General features: G+C 43.0%; 2 protein-coding genes across 5 annotated transcripts in view; one reads left to right on the forward strand and one right to left on the reverse strand.

The window, feature by feature from the left end:
- Window positions 1–22,626, forward strand: part of LOC306924141 (sodium bicarbonate cotransporter 3-like) — a 58,105-nt gene extending 35,479 nt beyond the window's left edge. For all 4 annotated transcript variants that reach the window (XM_079502509.1, XM_079502511.1, XM_079502508.1 and 1 more), the window contains 13 exons: window positions 7,998–8,243; window positions 8,699–8,792; window positions 9,157–9,318; window positions 10,283–10,396; window positions 12,061–12,222; window positions 13,121–13,372; window positions 13,678–13,746; window positions 14,035–14,208; window positions 15,368–15,499; window positions 17,278–17,333; window positions 18,599–18,706; window positions 19,298–20,985; window positions 21,429–22,626. In XM_079502509.1, coding sequence (XP_079358635.1) covers window positions 7,998–8,243; window positions 8,699–8,792; window positions 9,157–9,318; window positions 10,283–10,396; window positions 12,061–12,222; window positions 13,121–13,372; window positions 13,678–13,746; window positions 14,035–14,208; window positions 15,368–15,499; window positions 17,278–17,333; window positions 18,599–18,706; window positions 19,298–19,379 — 1,651 coding nt within the window. In that variant the 3' untranslated portion in view covers window positions 19,380–20,985; window positions 21,429–22,626. The remainder of the gene's footprint in view (window positions 1–7,997; window positions 8,244–8,698; window positions 8,793–9,156; window positions 9,319–10,282; window positions 10,397–12,060; window positions 12,223–13,120; window positions 13,373–13,677; window positions 13,747–14,034; window positions 14,209–15,367; window positions 15,500–17,277; window positions 17,334–18,598; window positions 18,707–19,297; window positions 20,986–21,428) is intronic.
- Window positions 74–4,759, reverse strand: LOC306924369 (complement C1q tumor necrosis factor-related protein 4-like; the record flags this gene model as incomplete). Its single annotated transcript, XM_079502863.1, has 8 exons — window positions 74–405; window positions 611–745; window positions 1,357–1,407; window positions 1,504–1,604; window positions 2,399–2,681; window positions 3,078–3,203; window positions 3,413–3,463; window positions 4,612–4,759. 8 exons carry the CDS (start codon window positions 4,757–4,759, stop codon window positions 74–76), a joined length of 1,227 nt encoding a protein of 408 aa, XP_079358989.1.
- Window positions 22,627–22,843: the final 217 nt, after the last annotated feature.

Genomic DNA, 22,843 nt, shown 5'->3' on the forward strand with positions numbered 1-22,843 from the left:
CTTTGGGCATGTATGAGGTATCCTTTACACAAAGTATGTCTGTGTATAGCTTTATGTTCCGTTTTCAGCATTTTTACCGCTCCGCGTAAGAATGCTCCGCTCCACTTGCCTCCTCGGCCCTCGTCAAGGGGAAGACTAGGAAAGCGCTGAAGGTGCTGTGGTGGTTGCTGCTGTCCCAGATCTGGGTGTTGTGCCAGAGCTTCATGCTCAGCCTGTCTCCCTCCTCCAGCAGCAGGGCGGCGCCATTGGAGCCTGTGTCACTGCCCTCACCAGACGGCTGCTCGTGGACGATCAGCTGGATCTCCTTGTCGTTTTTGTAGAGCACGCTGCTGATCGTGAAGTCTGTAGGGCCGTTTACTGTGAAACGGACATAGTAGACCCCACGGACCGGAGCTGTGAACACGCCTGAGTGGAGGAGAGGAGACGACAGAGTGTTTTTTAACAAGAGGCAGGCTGATCTATGTGTGTAAATAGTAGTTAACGGCCAATTGTAAAAGTGATAGGCTGAAATGCAAGATGTGAGCCCCAAAAAATAGTACTGAATTGCAAAGTGAGCGCCTGCGTCCATACCATTCACTTTGTGAATGTGTGAGTGTTATGTCGTGCTTACCTGTACTTGTATTGTATGCATAGCCAACATTGGTCATTACATCACGGTAGATGAGTTGTTTGTTGCCAGATGTCGTCTTTTGGAGCCCGTCACCTCCAAGTGATGCTGAAAATGCTACCTTATGCTGACCTACGTCTGTCAAATATGTGAAATTGAATGTTATCCCAATATAAGAACAAACAACTGATGCACTGCAAAATCTGGTTACTTCCGTTAACTCTGGGAGTTAAAGGTCACTGTCACTGTGTATTTACACATAAGTGAAATTTGCCCTCTTTATATACTGCTGTGAGTTTAACCCAATACAACCGAGAAAGCGTCTGTGTTGTTTTTAGATGTTAGTGTTTACTACTAAAAAATTAGCCTGTATTCCAGCCTGATTCGCTGCGTTCCGCGGATCTGAAAATGTCACCGCGCAAAGTGACATTTCAGACCCGCGGAACGCAGCAAATCAGGCTGGAACCCAGGCTACTAAAAAATAGCCGATTTTTGAGCATTTTAGAAAGTGTGACTTTATTGTGACAACTGGAAGGCATTTCTAGAATTGGTTATTTACACACACACACACACTCACTCACTCACTCACTCACACACACACACACACACACACACACACACACACACACACACACACACACACACACACACACACACACACACACACACACACACACACACACACACACACACACACACACACACACACACACACACAGGGTGTGTGTGGAGTTGTGGAGGTAACTGACCTTTGTAAGCCTTCAGTTTGTTCTCTGTAGCCTCCATTCTCTCTTTCATTTCTGCACACAATTGATAAACCATAGTCCTTTAGTATGATGTTCCGCTTAGAGCTCTGGAAATGATCATCACGGAACATTTAATTGTGGTCATCTTACGCAGGTTGAAGGTCTTTAGCTCGGCCATGGTGCTCTGAAGCTTCTTCAGCTCTGTCATGGCGTCGGTCATCTCCTCACCTGTGTCAGACTCATCCACTGGCCTTTGTCAGAATGAGAAGAATACAAAAGGGATTTGAGAAGAATACAAGGGATTTGATTTGATCAAGTACTAGTGCTTGTTTGGTTGTATGCAGGCTACTAATTTAGGATTGTCTTATTCTTCCATGATCTGTGCATAGTGGATGGGGTATCATACTGACTCCATGTAACCCATCTACTATACTGTAGGTACTTGGTGGCATTACATTGCCGTACCCTATCCTACAATGTAGGGTACAGCTACTAACCTAGCCACAAGGACACGGAAGCTTTGCAACTGACTTATTTGATTTAGCCCTTTGGTCTAGGCTATGGAGCATACATGTCTAATGTATTCCATCTGATGCGGTTTTGGTCGTCCATGTCAGGGGTTCTCAACGTTTTTGGCCGGGGACCCCCGAAAATGCTTTGGCAACGTCTCGGGACCCCCGCCCCGCCCCCTCCCGACCCCCAATATAAATTGACTGCTACAATAACCTTAAACCATTTTGGGCGGGAACCCCTTTTGGTGTTTTAAGCATTGTTATAATTTAGCTATTTAAAAATAGCAGATCTACAAGCTCATAGCGCGCCACCGAGTGGCGCGCTATGAGCTTGTAGGTCTGCTATTTTTGAAAAATCGTGAAAATAATTTGGGGACCCCCTAAAATAATTTGGCGACCCCCCGAGGGGTCGCAACCCACGGGTTGAGAACCCCTGGTCCATGTCATGCCATTCGTGTCCAACTTTGCATCCTACATTGTTGTGTCTAAATGGCTAAATTAGACATGTAAAAGAAGGAAGTCAAGGTCCTTACATGGAGAAGAGCAGGAAGCCACTGAAGGTGCTGTGGTGGTTGCTGTTGTCCCAGATCTGGGTGTTGTGCCAGAGAACCATATTCAGGCGGTCTCCCTTCTCCAGCAGAAGGGTAGCACCGTTGGAGGCTGTGTCGCTGCCCTCACCAGACGGCCCCTCGTGGGCGATCAGTTCCGGTAATCGGTTATTATTTTTGTAGAGTACGCCGCTTATGGTGAAGTCAGAGGGGCCGTTAATAGTGAAACGGACGTAGTAGACCCCACGAACCGGAGCAATGAACTCACCTGAGAGGAGAGGGTTGGTTGTGTTTTTAAGGAAGTGGAGGGAATCATTTAGTGTGTGTGTGTGTGTGTGTGTGTGTGTGTGTGTGTGTGTGTGTGTGTGTGTGTGTGTGTGTGTGTGTGTGTGTGTGTGTGTGTGTGTGTGTGTGTGTGTGTGTGTGTGTGTGTGTGTGTGTGTGTGTGTGTGTGTGTGTGTGTGTGTGTGTGTGTGTGTGTGTGTATGAATGACTTACTGAAACATAAGTACAGTACATCTATGGCATTACAGCAGTGTTTAAACGTCTTCTGTGTTAAAGATAGGATCGTAATTGTTGTCTAATAGACTTTCCAATCTGTCACCAACATCTATACTTGCATTTATTGAATTTCTACTTTAGAAACTTAACATATTCACCCCACCTGTCTCAGTATTGTATGCATTGCCCACATTGGTCAGAACATCTCTGTAGATGAGATCTTTGTTGCCAGTTGTGGTCTTCTGTAGTCCAGCTCCTCCCAGTGAGACTGCAAATGCCACCTTATTCTCTGTGTGAACAGAACAGTGCCTTACTGAATCTGGACTGATGATTTGTGAATTTTGCGCTTAATAAGAATGATTAAAATGGATGCCATATGAATCAATAATCTCCTACAGTAACCACAATCCAGTACAAAACTTGAATTCATTCATTTTGAATAAGTACAGTACACCTCCATCTGTCCCTAGGAGTCTGGTGGTGAATTAAAGCTCTCACCTTTCATAGCAGTCAATGCCTTCTCTGCAAACTCCAAGCGCTCTTTCATAACTGTAAACATGGAAAGAGAATTTATGTTTTTCTGAGGGAAATTGAAAAAACATCATTATGTCTGTACTGTAGTATTACAGTTCCCACCAGAGTAGAATGACTACGGTACTCTTACCCAGTGAAACCAAGGAGAATTTAGTTTAGTTTAGTTTTAAATAAGACTGAAAATGGATCCCAGACACAGTAACTAATAACTACTAATGTCTCATTTGGACGTTTGTATTTTCAGCTGACAGTATTTTCCAGACTGGATTTACAGTGAATAGAGTAACAGCAGCGGTAGAATGACAAATCTATAGAACATTGAATTCCTAGATAGAACACCATCTTTGAAGGCAAGGCATCCAATAGCAATGAGTGCAAGGTTCAAAGCGACAGTGCCCAAATAACTAATGCGGCAATGAAAAAGCACAAACTGTACTGTAAGTGCTTTTTAAAAGTCACACCCGTGTGAAGTGAGGGGCGCTTTACCAACCCTTATCATCACAAAATAGTAGTTTATAAGAATCGTGGTCCCTTATTGGCCGAGGTTTTCCTCTGACATGCATATGCCGATTCGCTCAGTGACAGACAAAACAAACATTAAACTCTGTTCATTGTTATGGCATTTAATGTTTGTGTTAGTGACAAAACAAACATTGTCAATGGTGTTTTTAAACATTAAACCTGTATATACTGTAGGAGGGGCTAGCGCCCCTCAAAAACACGACAGGGCTATACTGTATGTATTACCAGCTACCAACCACATTTTTGTTCATTTTAGTTTCACCATTCTGGTAATTAACAAACCCTTGTTCAGCCCGAAGTCTCTAGACTACTTCACCTGCTAATAAGTTGATAATGGTACATATACTGTAGTGTAGTCCACATTGACTGAAAACGGATGCTTTCCCTTATAGGCAAGAAACCTGTCCATAACAGTTTGCTTGTGGGTGGCCATAACTGAAAGGGTAGATGCCGGCTGGGAAATGGAAGGTTACAGGTTTGATTCCTGGCCCCCGCAATGTGAGGTGTCCCTGAGCAAGACACTCAACCCCTAACTGCTCCCCCGCCTGTGCTCAAGTCTGACCACCTGAGCAGAAATCTGCTGGGTGAAGCTGAAAACTGAATTTCCGCTGCAGGATCAAATAGATCAAATTTTTGCTCACCCAGCCTCTCCATTCTCAGTTCCTTCATGTCTGTCTGAATCTTCATTAACTCTTTCTCCATTTCTCCTTCGGTGGGCATTTCTCCTGAGGTGTACAGCACTAGGCTGGCCAGGGCCAACAATGACCAGAGGGGGAGACGCACTGCCATGGTCTCTGTCAGTGCTCTGGGACTCTAAACTGGTGGGGTAGTCGGGGAGAGATGCAGTGAGCTTTTTATAGTGGTCTATGCACAGCCAGTGGCCTGATGTTACTTAACCTCTGTTCATGTTCCAAAATCGACATTAGTCTCTTAATCCATGTCCACTGAGCTCCACTCTTGTCTTGACCTTTACTCTTTACTATTTGCTGAAGTCTGTGTGTTTTTCCATCCATAAACATAGTTATCTGATAGTGCTATGTGTTCATGATTACTTCATTTCAATGCACCGTAGACACATCTGTTGGATCTGTTGTCTGGGTGCTTTGGCTTTGCTTCTTCCACTTATATTTTATATACATCTTATATTTTATATAAATATGTAATGACCTTTAATCATTTGAGAGTATTATGATTAGGTCTGTATTCCCACCTGCACCGAATCTAAATCGAGCGTGATTGGAAGCGAAGAGAAACCCCCGTTTTTTGGCAGAGTAGAATGCGGTTCTTTGATGCGCATTAGGATTCGAATGAAGCTTCGCACCTGCCAAACGAAGCGTACTTTTTACGACAATGTGCAGCAGGATTCGTTTTAATCTCAGTAAAGCTTTCTGGTGTGAAGGTGACCTTAGTTAATCAATATCATGCTGGCCAAGTAGTCTTTCTTTCTGAAATTAATTCTTTTTTTCTTTTCTTTTTTTTTTAATAATATTTATTTTATTTGGAAAAAGCAGTACAAAAACATCATTTCTATGCATACATAGGACACAAGTGCAGTTCCCAGGATTATTTTTTTTCACCCCTCTTCCCTCCCTCCCCCCTCCATCTCCAGTGTCTCTGTGTCCTTGCTTTCTTCAGGACTACATATGGCATCAGGTCAACACTTAACAGGGGCAAAGGGCAATATTGCTTCAGAGTGTACATTTCAGAAGGAGAAAAAGAAGAAAGAGTGGGCAGACAAAAGAGTAAGACAGACAAAAGAAAAAGACAAAAAAAACAACAATCAAGAAACGAAAGTATTTACAATATTGCTGAGGGGGAACAAAAACAAAACAGCTTTGGATTTCGACCATGAGAGGAGGAAGGGTGTCTTAAACATTTTCTACAACGATCATAAAGCAGGCTATTAGGGCCAGTGAGATCACACAAAGTCAGCTCTCAGAGGGGCAATGTGTACTATCCAGTTGTTCCAAATTTGGTAGAAATTGTCTAGTCTAGTTCTTAGCATGTATGTTAATTTTTCCATTTTGAAAATATCCAGGACTATTCCGTGCCAATCGTCCATTGTGGGTGTGATTGGGGATAGCCATCTTCTTGTTATTGACTTTTTGCTGGCTGCCAAGAGCACCTGCAGTAGCTTTGTGTATCTCGACTGGTTAAGACATTCAATGTGGCCCAGGTACAAGGTTGTGAAGTTAAAAGGCATTGGAGTATTAAATACTGAACACAGTGATTTGTGAATATTGTTCCAAAACACCCTCAACTTGGGGCACCCCCAGAAAATGTGAAAGTGGTTGGCTTTCTTTGCCCCACACTGCCTCCAGCACAGCCTATCATCACCTTTGTATTTTTCCTGATACGGGGTCTTAAAATATCTAATAATATTTTTCCAACAATGCTCTCTCCAGTCCATAGAACAGGTTGAGGTAGACTGGAACTCCCAGATCCCTCCCCATACTTCCTCTGAGAGTACAATTCCTGCATCCCTCTCCCATCTCTCTTTGATGTACAACGTGCTTTCATTTTTAGCATCTGAAATGGCACTATATAACTCAGAGATGGATTTACTTGGCTCCACTGTAAGGGCTGACTTCAGTATGAAAAAGAACTCCGATTCAACTGCAGAAAACTCTTTGAATTTACATTCTTGATTGATATAGTGACGCACCTGGAGATATCTGTAAAAGTCAGCCTGTTCCAAACCATGTTTGACCTGTATTGATCTGAAACTATCGATTTCACTTCTTTGTATAAATGACATGTAAGTTGTGACATCTTTCTCTATCCATGACTTAAATCTTATGTCGCCTCTATTTGGGGAAAAATCTGTATCGAAGGCACACCATCTGAAAAGTTTCAACATTTTTTTTAAACCACATGATCTCACAACCTTTTGCCACACAGTTAACGTATGGCTTATCCATGGATTATTGATCCTCTCTAATCGATCCGCCAAACCCTTGTCACCTATTACAGCCTGCAGAGGGAAATCAGCAACGAGACCAAGCTCCAACTCCTTCCACCTAGCTTTATACCCCCTGTTACTCCAGTATAGCAGAGGAGTTATCTGCGCAGCATAATAGTAATGTCTTAAACAGGGAAGAGCCATGCCCCCTTTGTCCTTTCTCAGTTGTAGGGTGCTATATTTAATTCTTGGTTTTTTCCCTTGCCATATGAACCTAGAAATCCATTTATCCCATTCTCTGAATTGTTTATCATCCACTTCTACTGGGAGATTTCTAAAGATGTAAAGTAAACGGGGAAGAATGTTCATCTTAACTGAACTTATTCTTGAGTTCAGACTTAGGAAGGGGATTAGGTTCCATCTATGCAAATCAGATTTTATCTTCATCGATATGGGACCATAATTAGCTTGCCTCAACTTGCCTCAACTTCTGATGCTTTCAGATTTGTCTGAAAGCATCAGACAAATCTCCATTAATCTTAATACGAGCTGTAGGTTTGTCGTATAGGGCCTGGATAACTTTTATAAATGTTTCATGAAAACCAAATTTCGCCATTACTTTGTAAAGGAAGGTCCACCTTACGGAGTCGAAAGCTTTTCGAGAATCCAGGGCTACTAGGATTGATTTGGATTTGTCCTCAGTAGTTTGACCTAAGATGTGTAGTGACCTCCTAATATTGTCTGAGGTTTGCCTCCCACATAAGAAGCCTGCTTGGTCCAAACTTATGATGGAGGACAAAGTGTCCTCCAGCCTCCGAGCCATAATAGAGGTGAAAAGTTTATAATCTAAGTTTAAAACACTTATTGGTCGATAATTGTCACATTCTAGTTTATCTTTTCCCTCTTTTGGAATGACCGAGATAATGGCCTCCTTCCACGAGGGTGGGGCGTCGCCTCCCTGCAGAATCCCATTGAAAGTATTGAGCAACAATGGGGACAACTCCGCTCTCAGCGTCTTATACCACTCTGTGTTAAAACCGTCTGAACCCGGAGACTTCCTGAAATTAATTCTATGAACATAGTTCTACTATCTAACCTGATCCATCCTTCTGTGCTCTCCAACAGTGACTACGGCTTGTCCTACCTGTCTCTGAGGACCAGTATTGGTCTGTGGACTGCCTTCCTCTGCCTCATACTGGTTGCTACAGATGCCAGCTCCCTGGTCTGCTATATCACCCGCTTCACCGAAGAGGCTTTTGCCTGCCTCATCTGCATCATCTTCATCTATGAAGCGCTGGAGAAACTTGTCCACTTGGGACATGACTACCCTATTAACATGAACAACCAACTGGACAACCTCACTTCCTACACGTAAGGAGAGCCCAGGGCTGTGTGTTTGTTTTATTTATTATAGTGTGTATGATAATTGAACAAAGACAAAAATTCAGGCCCAGGCGGTGGCGTAACCGTCTGGGCACCCGACTGGTAATCCAGTCGCAGTGTGCCGCGGGTTCGACTCCCGAGCCCGACACGGCCTTTACTGCATGTCTTCCCCCATCTCTCTCCCGTTTCCTGTCAGCCTACTGTCTGTCCCTTCAAAAACCAATAAAAGGCGTAAGCCGCAAAAAAATATCGTTAAAAAAAAAAAAAAAAAAGACAAAAATTCAGTGGTGCTGGGTGGCTACTGACTAGTACTCCAGAAAAAGGTGTCCCATGTTGTACTATTCACTGGTAGAGGAAACATGGGGGTAGTGGTAGTATGACTGTATGACACACTATGGTACTCGTCCCCACACTGTAAGGAACTTGTCTGTACTTTGTCCCAGGTGCGTGTGTTCTGCGCCAGCCAATGCTACGGCTGCGGCCCACCAGATCGGGAACAACACTGATGATATATCCTGGAATCAGTTGGGTGTTGAGGTATAACATGAACTCTCTGCAGAATACATACAAGGATATGTTTTGAATTGAATGTGACTACATATGTTTTGCCCTGTGTTTGGCCATATACATAGGCACCCTCCTATGGATAGAGGCCATGGGGAAAATAAATATGGAGCCATAAATTATATTTAGTGATTTTGATATATTTTCCGGTCATCTTTGTATGTGTGTATCTGTCCATGTGCTGCTTGTAAAGCTATATTCTATGCTATGTATGAAAGGTGCTATGTAATTTGTATTTATTTATTTGATTATTTTCCTATCATAATAACCACCACAAATTGCATGATTGATATCTCTCGTTCTCAAACCTCCCTGCCTTTCTCCCTGTGTATTGTAGGAGTGTAAAAGTCTACATGGAGAGTTTTTGGGACCAGCTTGTGGCCCTGATGGTCCTTACATCCCTGATGTTCTCTTTTGGTCTGTTATCCTCTTCTTCACCACCTTCTTCCTCTCCTCCTTCCTCAAGCAGTTTAAGACCAAACGCTACTTCCCCACCAAGGTCTGTATTCTACCGTTATGTTTAATTCATTGAGTTTTTGTTCAATGTTTGAATGTTTTAGCTGTTATTAGATACGTGTGATATGGAGGTCAAAGCAGTGCCCTGGCTTATTTAAAAACATAATTAAATTAATTATTTGTTATTTGTTTAACATTTACTAGTTATTTAGCTGATGTTCATGTCCAGAGTGACTTCAAAAGTACGAGATCGTAGTAAGCCGTGTAAGCAGTGGCGTGCACAGACATTTAGAGGGGCAGGTGCTCAAGTTAAAAAAGGGCACCTTGTGCAGCGCGTGGAACCGGCCGGTTGCCTTAATCCATTTTGGGCGGGAACCCCTTTTGGTGTTAGCATTATGTTATGCTTTAGCTATTGAAAAATAGCAGATCTACAAGCTCATAGCGCGCCACCGAGTGGCACGCTACGAGCTTGTAGGTATGCTATTTTTGCAAAAATCCAAAAGGGCACATTGCCAAAAGGGCAGGGGGTGCTCTAGCACCCCCTAGTGTCTATCTGTGCACGCCACTGCGTGTAAGCGTGAGCTCAAGCGCTATTCAACAAACAACAGAGTAAATAGACACACATGAGACATAAACCGGCCCTGCCAACATGACCAGGAAATACTAGAAATATGTGGCACAGTCCATGTCCTGGGGGTAACCATTCAAGGTGACTTTCTTGCGTCAGGCAGACCATTATGTTGACCTCAGCCTGCAGGAAGTGGAAGGGGTGGCATGTCTTTGGTTGTCTTGTACGCCAACACCATTTTTTTAATTGGTGTGAGCAGCAATCAGAAGGCGATGAAGGGAACAGAAAGGGGGGGGGGGGGGGGGCACACATGCCTCTTTCTGTATGAATGAATAAACGCTAAATGGCAAATGTGCTGAGGGGGTTGAAAAATCTGAGAGGTAGCTAGAATATATCAACCTGTGGATCCATTCCCAATGTTTGCTTTCTGTGCCTCCAGGTCCGCTCTGCCATCAGTGACTTTGCCGTGTTTCTGACCATCCTCATCATGGTTGTGCTGGACTACCTGGTGGGCATTCCCTCTCCCAAACTCAACGTACCAGCCCGCTTTGAGGTATTAGTGGACAAGTTTCACAAAATGTTTGAGAGAGTCAAATCGACTGTACTCCATTCACCTTATTGTGTGCGTGCGTGTGTGCGTGCGTGCATGCGTGTGCGTGAGTGCGCGCCAGATAAGCTTCGCTCATGGTTCAAGGTAGCCCTCATAATATTGACAAAGCAGGTCACTGGCTCCCAGTTCATAAGGTTTCCATTCCTAACCCCCTCGTGAAAACATTCATGCATATAAATGCACCATTTATGTGTATTATGAGGTGATGCCTTCAGTCTCACCTCACCTATCCCGTAACCCCGGAGGGTCGTTGGGGCACCACAGACGATCTGTTGACCAGCTCTCTCCATCCCTCTCTGTCCTCGGCAGCTCTCATTGCCTCGCTGAGTTTCAAGTGTGTCCATTCTCCGATGTTATCTTCCCATCTTTTCTTTTGTCTCCCTCTTCTCCTGCCACCTCGTACGGTGCCTTGCAGGATGGTCTTTGCAAGGCCTGAGGATCTGGTGATGTGTCCATACCATCTCAGTTTACGCTTTATGACAGTGGTCAGAAGGTCATCATGTGGGCCGATGGCTTGGCTGATCTTTTGCCGTACTTCCTCGTTTGTGACATGTTGGGTGTAGGAGATACCCATGAGTCTTCTGTAGCATCTCATTTCCATACTTTGTATTCTCTTCTGTAGCTCAGCTGTAAGAGTCCAAGTTTCACAAGCATAGAGAAGGATTGACATGACAAGTGAATGCAGTAGTCTCACCTTTGATGCCAGACTGATGTTTTTGTCTTTCCATATGGGCTTGAGTTTTGCCAGGGCAGCAGTTGTTTGTGCAATTCTTGCAAGGACTTCCCGTTTGGATCCTTCATCGGACACGATTGCTCCAAGGTATTTGAAGCTGGACACCGTGTCCAGTGCCTGTCCGTTGACTTGGATGTCTGAGCGGATGCCACTGTTGTTGTTGGTCATCATTTTGGTTTTGTCTGCATGGATTTCCATTCCATAGGCTCGGGAAGTGATGTCAAGCCTTTCACCAGCTAGCCCATCAATGTTGTCCGCAAAACGGACGACAACGAGGTTGGTGATTGGTCTGCCTCCTATACTGACAGTTCCTTCCTGGTCTGCCAGGGCATCCGTCATGATACGCTCCAGAAAAATATTAAAGAGAATGGGTGAGAGAAGGCATCCATGGCGCACTCCAATTGTTGTCCTGAACCAGTCTCCGATAGCTCCGTTGTAGATAACGGCGCTGGTAGCTTTGATGTACAGATGTTGAATGACAGTGACAAGGTTAGGTCTGATGTTATACTTCCTCATGGTCGTCCACAGCGCAGCATGCCATACCCGGTCAAAGGCTTTCTTGAAGTCTATGAACACGTGGTAAAGGTGTTGTTGATGCTGCAGATATCTCTCGCAGATAATCCTCAAGTTGAAGATCTGTTCTGTGGTGCTCTGCCCTGCCCTAAATCCAGCCTGTTCTTCAGCTATGATCAGTTCAGCTTGAGGTTTTAACCTATTCCGTATTATTTTCAGAAGGACTTTGCTGGGATGGCTGATAAGACTGATGGTGCGGTAGTTTTGGCACAGTTGAAGATTGCCTTTTTTCTGAAGTGTGATGATGAGTGACTGTGTCCATGATGCCTTCAGTCTAATCTTTATTATACATTCCTTCTAGCCCACGTCAAAGCACCGTGGCTGGCTGATCTCCCCGCTGGGTCCCAACCCCTGGTGGACCCTGCTGGCAGCGGCCATCCCTGCCCTGCTCTGCACCATCCTCATCTTCATGGACCAGCAGATCACCGCTGTCATCATCAACAGGAAGGAGAACAAACTCAAGGTCAGAGCAGTACTCACTTGTACGTACATGAAGCTGCTAATGATAGAGATAGAGTACTACACTGTTAAATCCATTTGAACAATCTCAGCAACATAGTGAACACTGTGGATTTTACTGGGTATGCTTATAATGCCTGGATTCACTATAGCAAATAGTTAAATGGTAACTTTCCAGTGTGCAGTGTACTTTCCATTCTCCCACTCTCTCTCTCTCTGTCTCTCTCTCTCTGTGTCTGTCTGTGTGTCTGCAATGACTATACACTGTATCAAAATGAAATGCTATTTTGTTCAAAGTTAAGAAGATCAATTACTAATGTACATGTCGTACATAACCACTGAACTATTCATTGTAGGACAATTGCGTAGTCATTAGTCATTTCACTTCCCATTAACTTTCCTGCTGTAGATGATGTAAGATAAGTATGCAAATGTATGTTTAACTTTGCCATTTTGTGTCTCAACTGTGCCCCCTCTCGGTTGTCCTCGTTTGGATTGCTTTTCAGCAACCTTCAATTTCAAGTCTGATGGGTAATTTATTATTGAATGACCAGTGTTCATTTCAAAATATAGTAGAGTTAATCAACATGAACCATTTGTGTGGTTAAATTAATAATAAATATGAACTGAGCAGTGCAAACCATGCAACTATACTGTACTGTACGGTACAATTTTATTGTCAGTTATACTTAACTTTTATTGTTATAGTTATAGTGCTCAGTGTGAATGGGCCTGTGGGCTGCTCAACAGTGCCACTTTAGGTCACCCAGTGCCGGTATTGCTGTTCATACCCCAAACAGACATACATGGGGACATGGACACACGATGCCAGTCATTGGAGCGCTGTGCACCACTCAAAAATGAACGTTGATGGGTAACCCTGTTCCATCCACTCCCAAAAGAAAGGCTGTGGCTACCATCTGGACCTCCTGGTGGTGGCCTTGATGCTGGCTGTGTGCTCCATCATGGGTCTGCCGTGGTTCGTAGCAGCCACCGTGCTCTCCATCTCCCACGTCAACAGTTTGAAGCTGGAGTCGGAGTGTGCGGCGCCGGGCGAGCAGCCCAAATTCCTGGGCATCAGAGAGCAGAGAGTCACCGGCCTCCTCATCTTCATCCTGATGGGCTGCTCTGTGTTCATGACCTCTGTCTTGAAGGTGACCGACACTCCTGTCTAATGCTGCGTTCATACGAGCAGATGCAAAAGATGCAAAGCTACACAGTGCATTTGTAGCTGTTGTAGCTTTTGCAGCAGCTATAAACGTTGGATGCATCTTTGCATCTTCATGTCGCTGGCTTCCATTGACAATGAATGGTAGACTGTAGCTTTTTATCTGCCTGTGTGAACCCAGCATTATGCTGTAAAATAATAATTTCCTCCTGCACATGTTGAGTGTCGTTACATAATGACTAATGTGTGTGGCAGATATCAAACAATAATTATATTTCCTTCTCTGTCTAGTTTATCCCTATGCCGGTACTCTACGGTGTGTTCCTGTACATGGGAGCCTCCTCACTCAAAGGAATCCAGGTGTGTGTGTGTGTGTGTGTGTGTGTGTGTGTGTGTGTGTGTGTGTGTGTGTGTGTGTGTGTGTGTGTGTGTGTGTGTGTGTGTGTGTGTGTGTGTGTGTGTGTGTGTGTGTGTGTGTGTGTGTGTGTGTGTGTGTGTGTGTGTGTGTGTGTGTGTGTGTGTGTGTGTGTGTCTACATTCACTGTACAGTATACTGTGTGTGTTGTGTCTTACAGTTTGTGTTATTTTTTGCTATCTGATGCTAATGTGACAAGATACTAATCTGTCTCCCGGTGTCTGCCCTTTTAGCTGTTTGACCGTATCAAGCTGTTTGCTATGCCAGCCAAACACCAGACAGACTTGATCTACCTCCGCTACGTCCCTCTATGGAAGGTCCACGTCTTCACAGTAGTCCAGCTGACCTGTCTTATCCTGCTGTGGGTCACCAAGGCCTCAAATGCAGCCGTCATCTTCCCCATGATGGTACAGCATGCAGACACACACACACCTTCATCCATGGCCTAAAGCTCGGGTTCGTCCCGTTTGTACCGCGCCAGTTCGCGTCACGCCCGTTCGCGCAATTCTCGTCTTTGCATTGACTTTGTATGTAATCGCGCCGCTCTAACCATTCAAGTCTGAACGCACCTTAAGGCATTGATTCTCAAACCTTTTCATTTCAAGAAGCCCCGTTTTGTTATGCAGTAGTAGGCCACGGACCCCCTTAACACATTTTGTGCCCAAGACGTCTGTGGACGTCCTTGGTATTACTGCACGTGCATAGCCCAAGACGTCTGTGGACGTCTTTGGAAAAAAAAAATCAAAAACAATTCATTTTTATTTATTTTTTATTCAAAAAAATCAAAACAATGATTATTATTTTTTTTGATACGTGGTGCCAAAGTTTGTGTTTTCGCCATTGAGAATGCATTTGGCGTTTAAATTAAATAACTCAGAAACTATAAAACATTTCAAAGTAAAAAGTTCCAGCATGTGTCTCCACAGTCAGCTGAATTATAAAAAATGTGAATGGATTTTCTAGGTGAAAGTGATTTTGGGCAGTTTTGCGTGGGCTCTCAATGTGTTTTAAAGGGGAATTTCTCCCTAACCCTTTTTTTACAAAAGTAAGTTGATAATTATGTATATTGACCAAAAACAAATATTTAAAACAAAATAAAGATATAGGGGAGCTGGTCCTGGAGCTGGAGCTGCTCCTGGAGGAGTCTAACGTCAGCTCACGTAGACCAGGAAGAGTGCAGTGTCCTCAAGGAGGTTCCAGGTCCTTTAGTTTGCCTTATAGTTGGTTCACCCATCCCCCAGGGCCTAATATAGGCGACTCTTTTTTTCCCTCTATGCTCAAAAATAGCACATTTACAAGCTCACAACATATCACAACATATCACAACGCATGTCCCTATGCCCCAGCATAGGGACATACACTAGGGCTCAAGTTGTTTTCAAAATTCACAAACTAGCTAGTTTGTGGATTAGCTAGTTCATAACATGATGATGAGTGGCTAAAGTTGGGTCTGGCAGTACTGGCCAGATTTGGCTCCTCTGACAGTGCTTGGCTGTGTGTAAGTACTGGCTCTAGTGTTTATCTAGACTTGGCTCTGACAGTGCGCATCTCCTTTGCTGCGTGTAGGTACTGGCTCTGGTGTTTATCCGGAAACTTTTGGATTTCTTCTTCACCAAGAGAGAGCTGAGCTGGCTGGACGACTTGATGCCCGAGAGCAAGAAGAAGAAGGAGCTTGACAAGAAGAAGAAAGAGAAGGAGGCATGTTCCATATCACCACCCACACAATATGAATATATGGATAGGGCAGGTTTTTTAAAGGGAAAATTCATGAATATGAATATAAATAAGTAAACATAGTGATTCTCTGGCAAATGCATTATAATTGAACACATGACATGAACACACATTTATCAATAGGCTGAGTGTAGCGATATTGAATGAAAAAGTAATTAACCTCTCTTAATTCTTTCTCTTCAAATTGCTAAATACAACGCACAAGTATACGATTCAATACCCATTATTTACATTGCAAAACTATATGCTACAAAGTCAAACGATACGATATGTTGCCGTTTTCATTTCAAGATACTACGAGATACAATTATTGAAATTAAAATAGATTTTTCGATGCAGTTACCCCTACAGGATAGACTTATAATGCTCTTACATAAATGCTCCACTCTAATCAGTTGGGTGTTGCTGAAAATGCATCGTGATTTGTGTGCACTCCAGGAAAGTTGTGACTGATGGTGACAAATTCAGTAACCCTATATACTTGTATAGTGTTGTAGTGCAGTGGTTGTGGTTCCCAAACTTTTTCATGTCAAGTACCCCCAAATTGACACTAATTATCCCACGGACCTCTATTTGAAAAGGTAAGCCAGGGACCCCCATTAGAGAAGCTTTTTACGGCTCTAGCAGTGATCCTCAACCCGTTTAATTACAAGGACCTCCAGTTTGACCTGCATTAGTCTACGGACCCCCCATTTAATGTAATTTCTATCTCTGGGACCACAATTTATATTGTAAAATCAAAGTTAATTTAACTCTGAGAGTGTACAAATGGCATACTGGCATCTATTTAGTTAGGAATAGGATTGTCTAGTAGATGTGGTGGGTGTGTCACTTGCTGATTACTCATTTGCAGAGCATCTTATCCATTGTGATGGTTGTATATAACACACGTGTACGCCTACTTTGTATACTTGGTTCCATTTGTACACTCAGAGTTACAGACCAATAATGGTCCATTTGGTTTGATTGATTGATTGAAAATTGTATTAACAGTTTGCAGAATTACAGTACATTTCAAGCACAAACTCAATACAAAGGCTGTTAACTGTGAGTGGACGACCCAATTAAGCATTACACTTGTTTACAACAGGGTCCACCATGTTCAATTCATCAAAACATTTAGAGACGTACAAATAGACACTTCTATATAGACAAAGAACAGTACAGGAATTCATCATAATGGAGGTAAAAAGGGAAAAGAAACATATACAGTGAGGGGAAAAAAGGGGGGGGGGGGATTCAGATTTTACGGGGGCCAGTTTCGAATTGCAGCCATCCGTAGGTTCCAAACTATAATTTAGCTGGGTACCCCCTGGAACTCCCTCAAGGACCCCTGGGGGTCCCCGGACCCCACTTTGGGAACCACTGTTGTAGTGAATATAGCTACCTGATCTACAGACTCTGCTATTGTTTTTCTCTGCTATTGTCTTTCTCCTATATTGCCCAATATTATGGACACGTTTATGGCATAAAGTTGTGCATAGTTGAGTTGCAGCACCCTCTGGTGGACAGAGTGACACACAGACAATTACATTTGTGTGTGTGTGTGTGTGTGTGTGTGTGTGTGTGTGTGTGTGTGTGTGTGTGTGTGTGTGTGTGTGTGTGTGTGTGTGTGTGTGTGTGTGTGTGTGTGTGTGTGTGTGTGTGTGTGTGTGTGTGTGTGTGTGTGTGTGTGTGTGTGTGTGTGTGTGTGTGTGTGTGTGTGTGTGTGTGTGTGTGTGTGTGTGTGTGTGTGTTCTCAGGAGGTGCAGCAAATGCTGGATGAGGTGGATGTAGTTGACCACCCATACAAAAAATGGTAAGTTGGTGGAGTGTGCCCATTTGGCACCGTGGTATCTTTCTTAAAAGCTAGCTTGGGGGTACAATGCAGATCACTGAGTAACATCCAATTATTCACACCAGCAGCATGTGTTGAGTTTCAAAGTCTATGGAGGCGAGCGTCTCAGCATTTTTCCATTCTAAACAGTAAAATGCGCTGCATCAAAGTTGAGATTTCGATACCTGCACAGAGCCAGAGAGAGGGCTATGAGCAACAGGGGAGACTTGTCTCTATTCGCCCCCTCAGCGTGCGTGCATTTAACCTTATATTAATTTGCTTTGAGCTTTACTAAGTTCTCTTTCACCTAGTTGAGGTCAACCCTGTTGTCGGGATCCATGATATAATAATGTAGAATTGCACACCAGTGTTTTCAAATCAGCCCGTCCTGGCTTTCCTTGCATGGTACGCATGCTCATTGCGTAGCTCTTGCGCTACTGATCCTAAACCAGCATAATCATCACACAAGTAACACAGCTGTTCATGTCGCTGCTACACTAACCTGATCCTAGGTCAGCATAAACTATCACACAAGTTAAACAGCACTTCAGTTCGTTGCTTTTTTTCCTCCGCAGTGCAGCAGAGCGCACAGCGGGCAGAGAGAGAGAGAGAGAGACACATACAGTCACACATTGATTGATTGATTGAATATTTTATTATTTTTGCAAAAAGAAAAAACATCACAGACAGTACACACACGTCACTCACACACAGTGTGGGTCTCCTCGGATCCACTCGGATATTACAAATAATGACTGACAGACCCGAGTTCCGCGGGGGATATGGACGATTCCGACCGTGCCCAAGTGAATATGATAAAACACAGATCCGACCCATGCGGGTCTCGGGTCATGCGGGTCTCGGGTCCATGTAACCCTGGAAAACCATACATGGAGAAGAATGGATCATCACCTAGATCTGCATATATGGAGCCGGCCAGCAACTCTACATCTGACCTCAAACCCTTAGATCTCCATATATGGAGCTGACCTGTTCTGACATTCCATATGTTGTTCCTTCCCCACCCGTCCTTCCTGTTGTGTGTGTGTGTGTGTGTGTGTGTGTGTGTGTGTGTGTGTGTGTGTGTGTGTGTGTGTGTGTGTGTGTGTGTGTGTGTGTGTGTGTGTGTGTGTGTGTGTGTGTGTGTGTGTGTGTGTGTGTGTGTGTGTGTGTGTGTGTGTGTGTGTGTGTGTGTGTGTGTGTGTGTGTGAATCGGAAATAATACGTTGTGTATTTCTTCCCTGCAGTGCTGACCCTTCTGTAGTAAACATTACAGACGAAATGGCTAAAATGGGCATGTGGAAAGCTGGCGCCATGAATTCTGAATGTGCCAAAGCTCTGAAACCTTGTCCAAGGTACGTAGCTATGACACTTCCCACTGGCTCTCCTCTTGTCTCTCTCCTCTTCCTCCCCAAATTCTTCTTCTTCTTCTTCTTCTAGCTCACATTTAGTGAGATTCTACTGCTAATCAATGGTGCTTCTATTATGTCATGACATTTAGCATAGTGAGAGCACCATTACCTTCTACTACAACGATTATTTGAAACCATATCGAGGCTTGTCGGGCAGAAACTTATCTCCATATTTAATTAATGTAAATGAATGCCCTACTTGGATCATACTACAGCGTCACACAAAAGTATCAAAGATTTCCAGGGCGGCTGCCGTAGTGGTCCGAGCACGTAGGCGTGTCACGAGGTCGACTCCCGATCCCGACGACCTTTGCTGCGCATCACTCCCCATCTCTCTCATATCCTGCCAGACTACTGTATACTATCTCGACACGTTTTGAGCTTGTCGATCTGCTATTTTTCCTGTTTTTGAATTTGAATCCTCAAAAGTAACAGCTTTGGACATATGGGGCTTCCACCCTATAGAGACGATATATTTGATAGTGGGGGTTAATGCATTGCGATAACAACAAGGACACCATTTTGTTTCCCCAGCCAGGAGAAGGTGTCGAGTGTCCGGATAATTGTAGAAGACGAAGAGGCACAGAAAGTCGTGGATGCAGAGACCTCCTTATGATCCACTGTCTCTCCCCTAACACCGAGAAGCACTGTCACTGGCACTTTGAAAACTGAGGTGACAGGTGTCGGTGGGTGAATGGTGGAGGACCCCCACAGCTTTGGCCTCTCCACGGTACCTGTCCTATTGTTAGTCTTGAGAAAGGTGATACTTTTATTTTCTCATCGTTTTATGGTGAAACATGCTGACAACTCTGTGAGAGCATCTTGGGAGTAAAGATGGAGGTCGCTTTTAGAAGAGATCGCTCCAGGTCATTCAGATGGAGGTGTCATTTTTTAGCATCATGGTCCTGGCAATGACTATTTTTACAGACTGACTCTCATTATCTACCTATAGAAATCAACAGAGTCATTCGCTTCATCAGAAGTGCTGTATTAATGTGCTGATTTTCCACTAAGTGCTGAACCATTGCTGTGCCTGCCCTCTAGTCAAAGGTACCTAAATAGGCTCAAAGAGGAGTCCCACAATCCCCATATCTCTCTTCCAGTACAGGCCTGATCTTATAGTACCTGACAGACTTTTGATGATGTTTTGTAATGCACCTGAAGTTATTTTAATTGAATTTGTTTTATATTTTATATAAAAGAAAATAAGGCCTCTCCAAATGGTCCAAACACATGTTAGGCTGTGTTTTTATTTAATCCGTTATGCTGATTTAATGTTTTGTGATGAATTCATGTGTGTATGTTTTGTGATGTGTGTGTGTGTGTGTGTGTGTGTGTGTGTGTGTGTGTGTGTATGTGTGCGTGTGTGTGTGCGTGTGTGCGTGTGTGCGTGTGTGTGTGTGTGTGTGTGTGTGTGTGTGTGTGTGCGTGTGTGTGTGTGTGTGCGTGTGTGTCTGTGTGTGTGTGCGCGCGAGCGGATGTTCATTCTTGTGCTGCTGTACTTCACTTTATTGCCTATAGTGGTCAACTGAAATGTCAAAGCCACTGTCACCATAGTTACTTCCTACAGCATCAATAAACGCTGTCTGACAGTTCTCACAACGTGTGGATCATATTTGAAGTAAGGGACACACTGTTGCTTTACATTATGACAATACACAGCAGTTGTATTACAGTTTATGGTCCAACTGAAAATGGTGTCTCTAAGTGTCTAGTGTCTAGTCTCTAGTCTCTTAAGTGCCTCCAAGCTAAGAAATACTCAGTGGGACATTTGTTATAGCATATTGTGCTGGATAAAGAAAATGTCACTGTGTTTGTGATCTAAAATAAAACATAAGGTAAATTGTAAACCTTGCCCAGAACTCTGAGTATTTGCCTTAGTTTCGATTGTCACCAGTTGGCCTTGACTGTAGGATCTGTTGATGGTGTCTGTATCACGTTATTACATTTTCCCAGCATCTAAAATGATGCACAATCAATAATGTTAACAATACATACAGTGATATTGATTCAAAGCCAGGTGATAAAATAAATAGTTATAATTGCTAATGGCCTCATTTTATGTAGTATAGTTCAAACCCATGAATAGTTATCTTAGTAAAGTTTTTTTAACAAATGTAATAGTGTATAATGGTAAAAAAATAAAAATAAATACGAGAAATGAATTCATGTACAATTCTGTGGCTTATGTAATCAATTTAAAGCCATTGTCTAGACCAGCGGTGGGCAACTTTGACAATGGAGAGGGCCACTATATTTCAACACTCACTCCCTAGGGCCATATATTACGGTCGTCGCAAAAATAGCCGATCTACAAGCTCAAAACGCGTTGCGCTGCGACGCGTTTTGAGCTTGTAGATCAGCTATTTTTGCTATATTCGAATTGAAATCTTGAATTTTTGCTATTTTTTTAATCAGAATCCTGAAAATTAATATTTTTATGTCATTTCAAATGCCTTTAATTATACTTGTGTTGAAGCATTGAGCTACTAATTTAGACTGAAGTAATTAAAGCGGGTCATGTTTGCATGTTGTGGAATTGTAATCAGCTGAAACCAATATTATATCAGAATTCTGACATTAACCTGAGGGCCGCATTAAGTGAAGGTGGGGGCCGCATGTGGCCCCCGGGCCGCCAGTTGCCCACCCCTGGTCTAGACTCTAGACTTTAGGACCCACTGCTTCGATTTGGTGTAGAGCACTGTTTCCCAAACAGTGGGTCTCGACCCATTTGTGTGAAAATGTTTATGAATCCCTTTATTTTTTTTGTGTCCTACATTTAGTTTATTATTATTCCAAAACATTTTCAAAAAACATTCCCAGAAAAGCAAACATTTTCATGAATTATGCAGATGAATTATGTCAGTAATTTCATGAAGAAATACAAGAAAAATCTAAAATCTGCTATTTTCATTAGTATGGGACCCGGGGGAGACATCAAATTTCTCTTTTGGGTCACGGGTAGAGTACTATCACCCATGTCTAGTTGGCTCTGTGAAGGAGCAACCTGTACTTCTATTGATGGTTCCCCGTGAAATACTGTATTTATTCTACATAATTGATTTTTATGCTACTTGATTCATGATGTTTACAATAGTCTGTGTCTAGTATGTAAAGCATTCTAATTTATTTAGCAAATAGAAGCAGTATAACTGAGCTTGTGAATGGTGAGAATGAACGTTAAATACTGTATGTGTTTTTGCAGGCCTACGGTATATCAATTTTACATACACCACATGCCATAGGCTTAAGTGTATATATATCTGTATTAGTTTGCATAAAGTCATTGTTTTTGTTTTCGTGGTTTGTTTTTTTCCACTGTGCACATTGAGGTTATGTACAGTAGTGATAAATGAGGTAATCCAAAAAGGGATGTCGACCCCTTACTACAGACTACTTGAAGCCAGCAGTATCCACAGGTTTCAGTCAGAAATGATTATGTTCAGCTATTAAAGTAATTGGAGAAAACGTAACAAAAGATCTGATGGGTGCCTGACAAAAACACATTGCGTTGAAGATGGTTGAATATTTTGTCTATAATAGTACTTTACTAACTTTAGTATGTCAATTTGCAGATAACCAAACCATGTATTCCAGTTTCATCTGACTTTGCGTACACCAGAGCTGTCAGAATGTCATCTTTATTTTTTTTATTTGTATTTTGTTTTTCCATAATGATCATTCAGTCTTCCACTGCTAGATAGACAGCCAACTAGGTACGTATTTGTTTGTAATTCCGTCAGTGCCAATGTCTTAAGAGCCTTGACCAATTCTCAAATTTTCTGAATTACTATTGAAATTGTGTTCTGTCACATTGTATTTAAAAACATTATTGCCTTTATTGATAGGTGTACAGTAAGTTGACAGGAAACAGGAAGAGAGAAGTGGGGGGGGACACACACACAGCAAAGGTCGTGGGGGTCAGGCTGATTACCAGCCTAGGTCTCTAAATCATAAACCAGAATCTCAACATTTTAAGATTACTATACATTTGTAGTTTGCATCATAACTATTCAGCACATACAGTACTCTGGAACCTCCATGATTGCACAAATGAAATACAATTCTTTACATACACAG

The sequence above is a fragment of the Electrona antarctica genome (genome assembly GCF_951216825.1).
Source record: "Electrona antarctica genome assembly, chromosome: 6".
Lineage (NCBI taxonomy): Eukaryota > Metazoa > Chordata > Actinopteri > Myctophiformes > Myctophidae > Electrona > Electrona antarctica.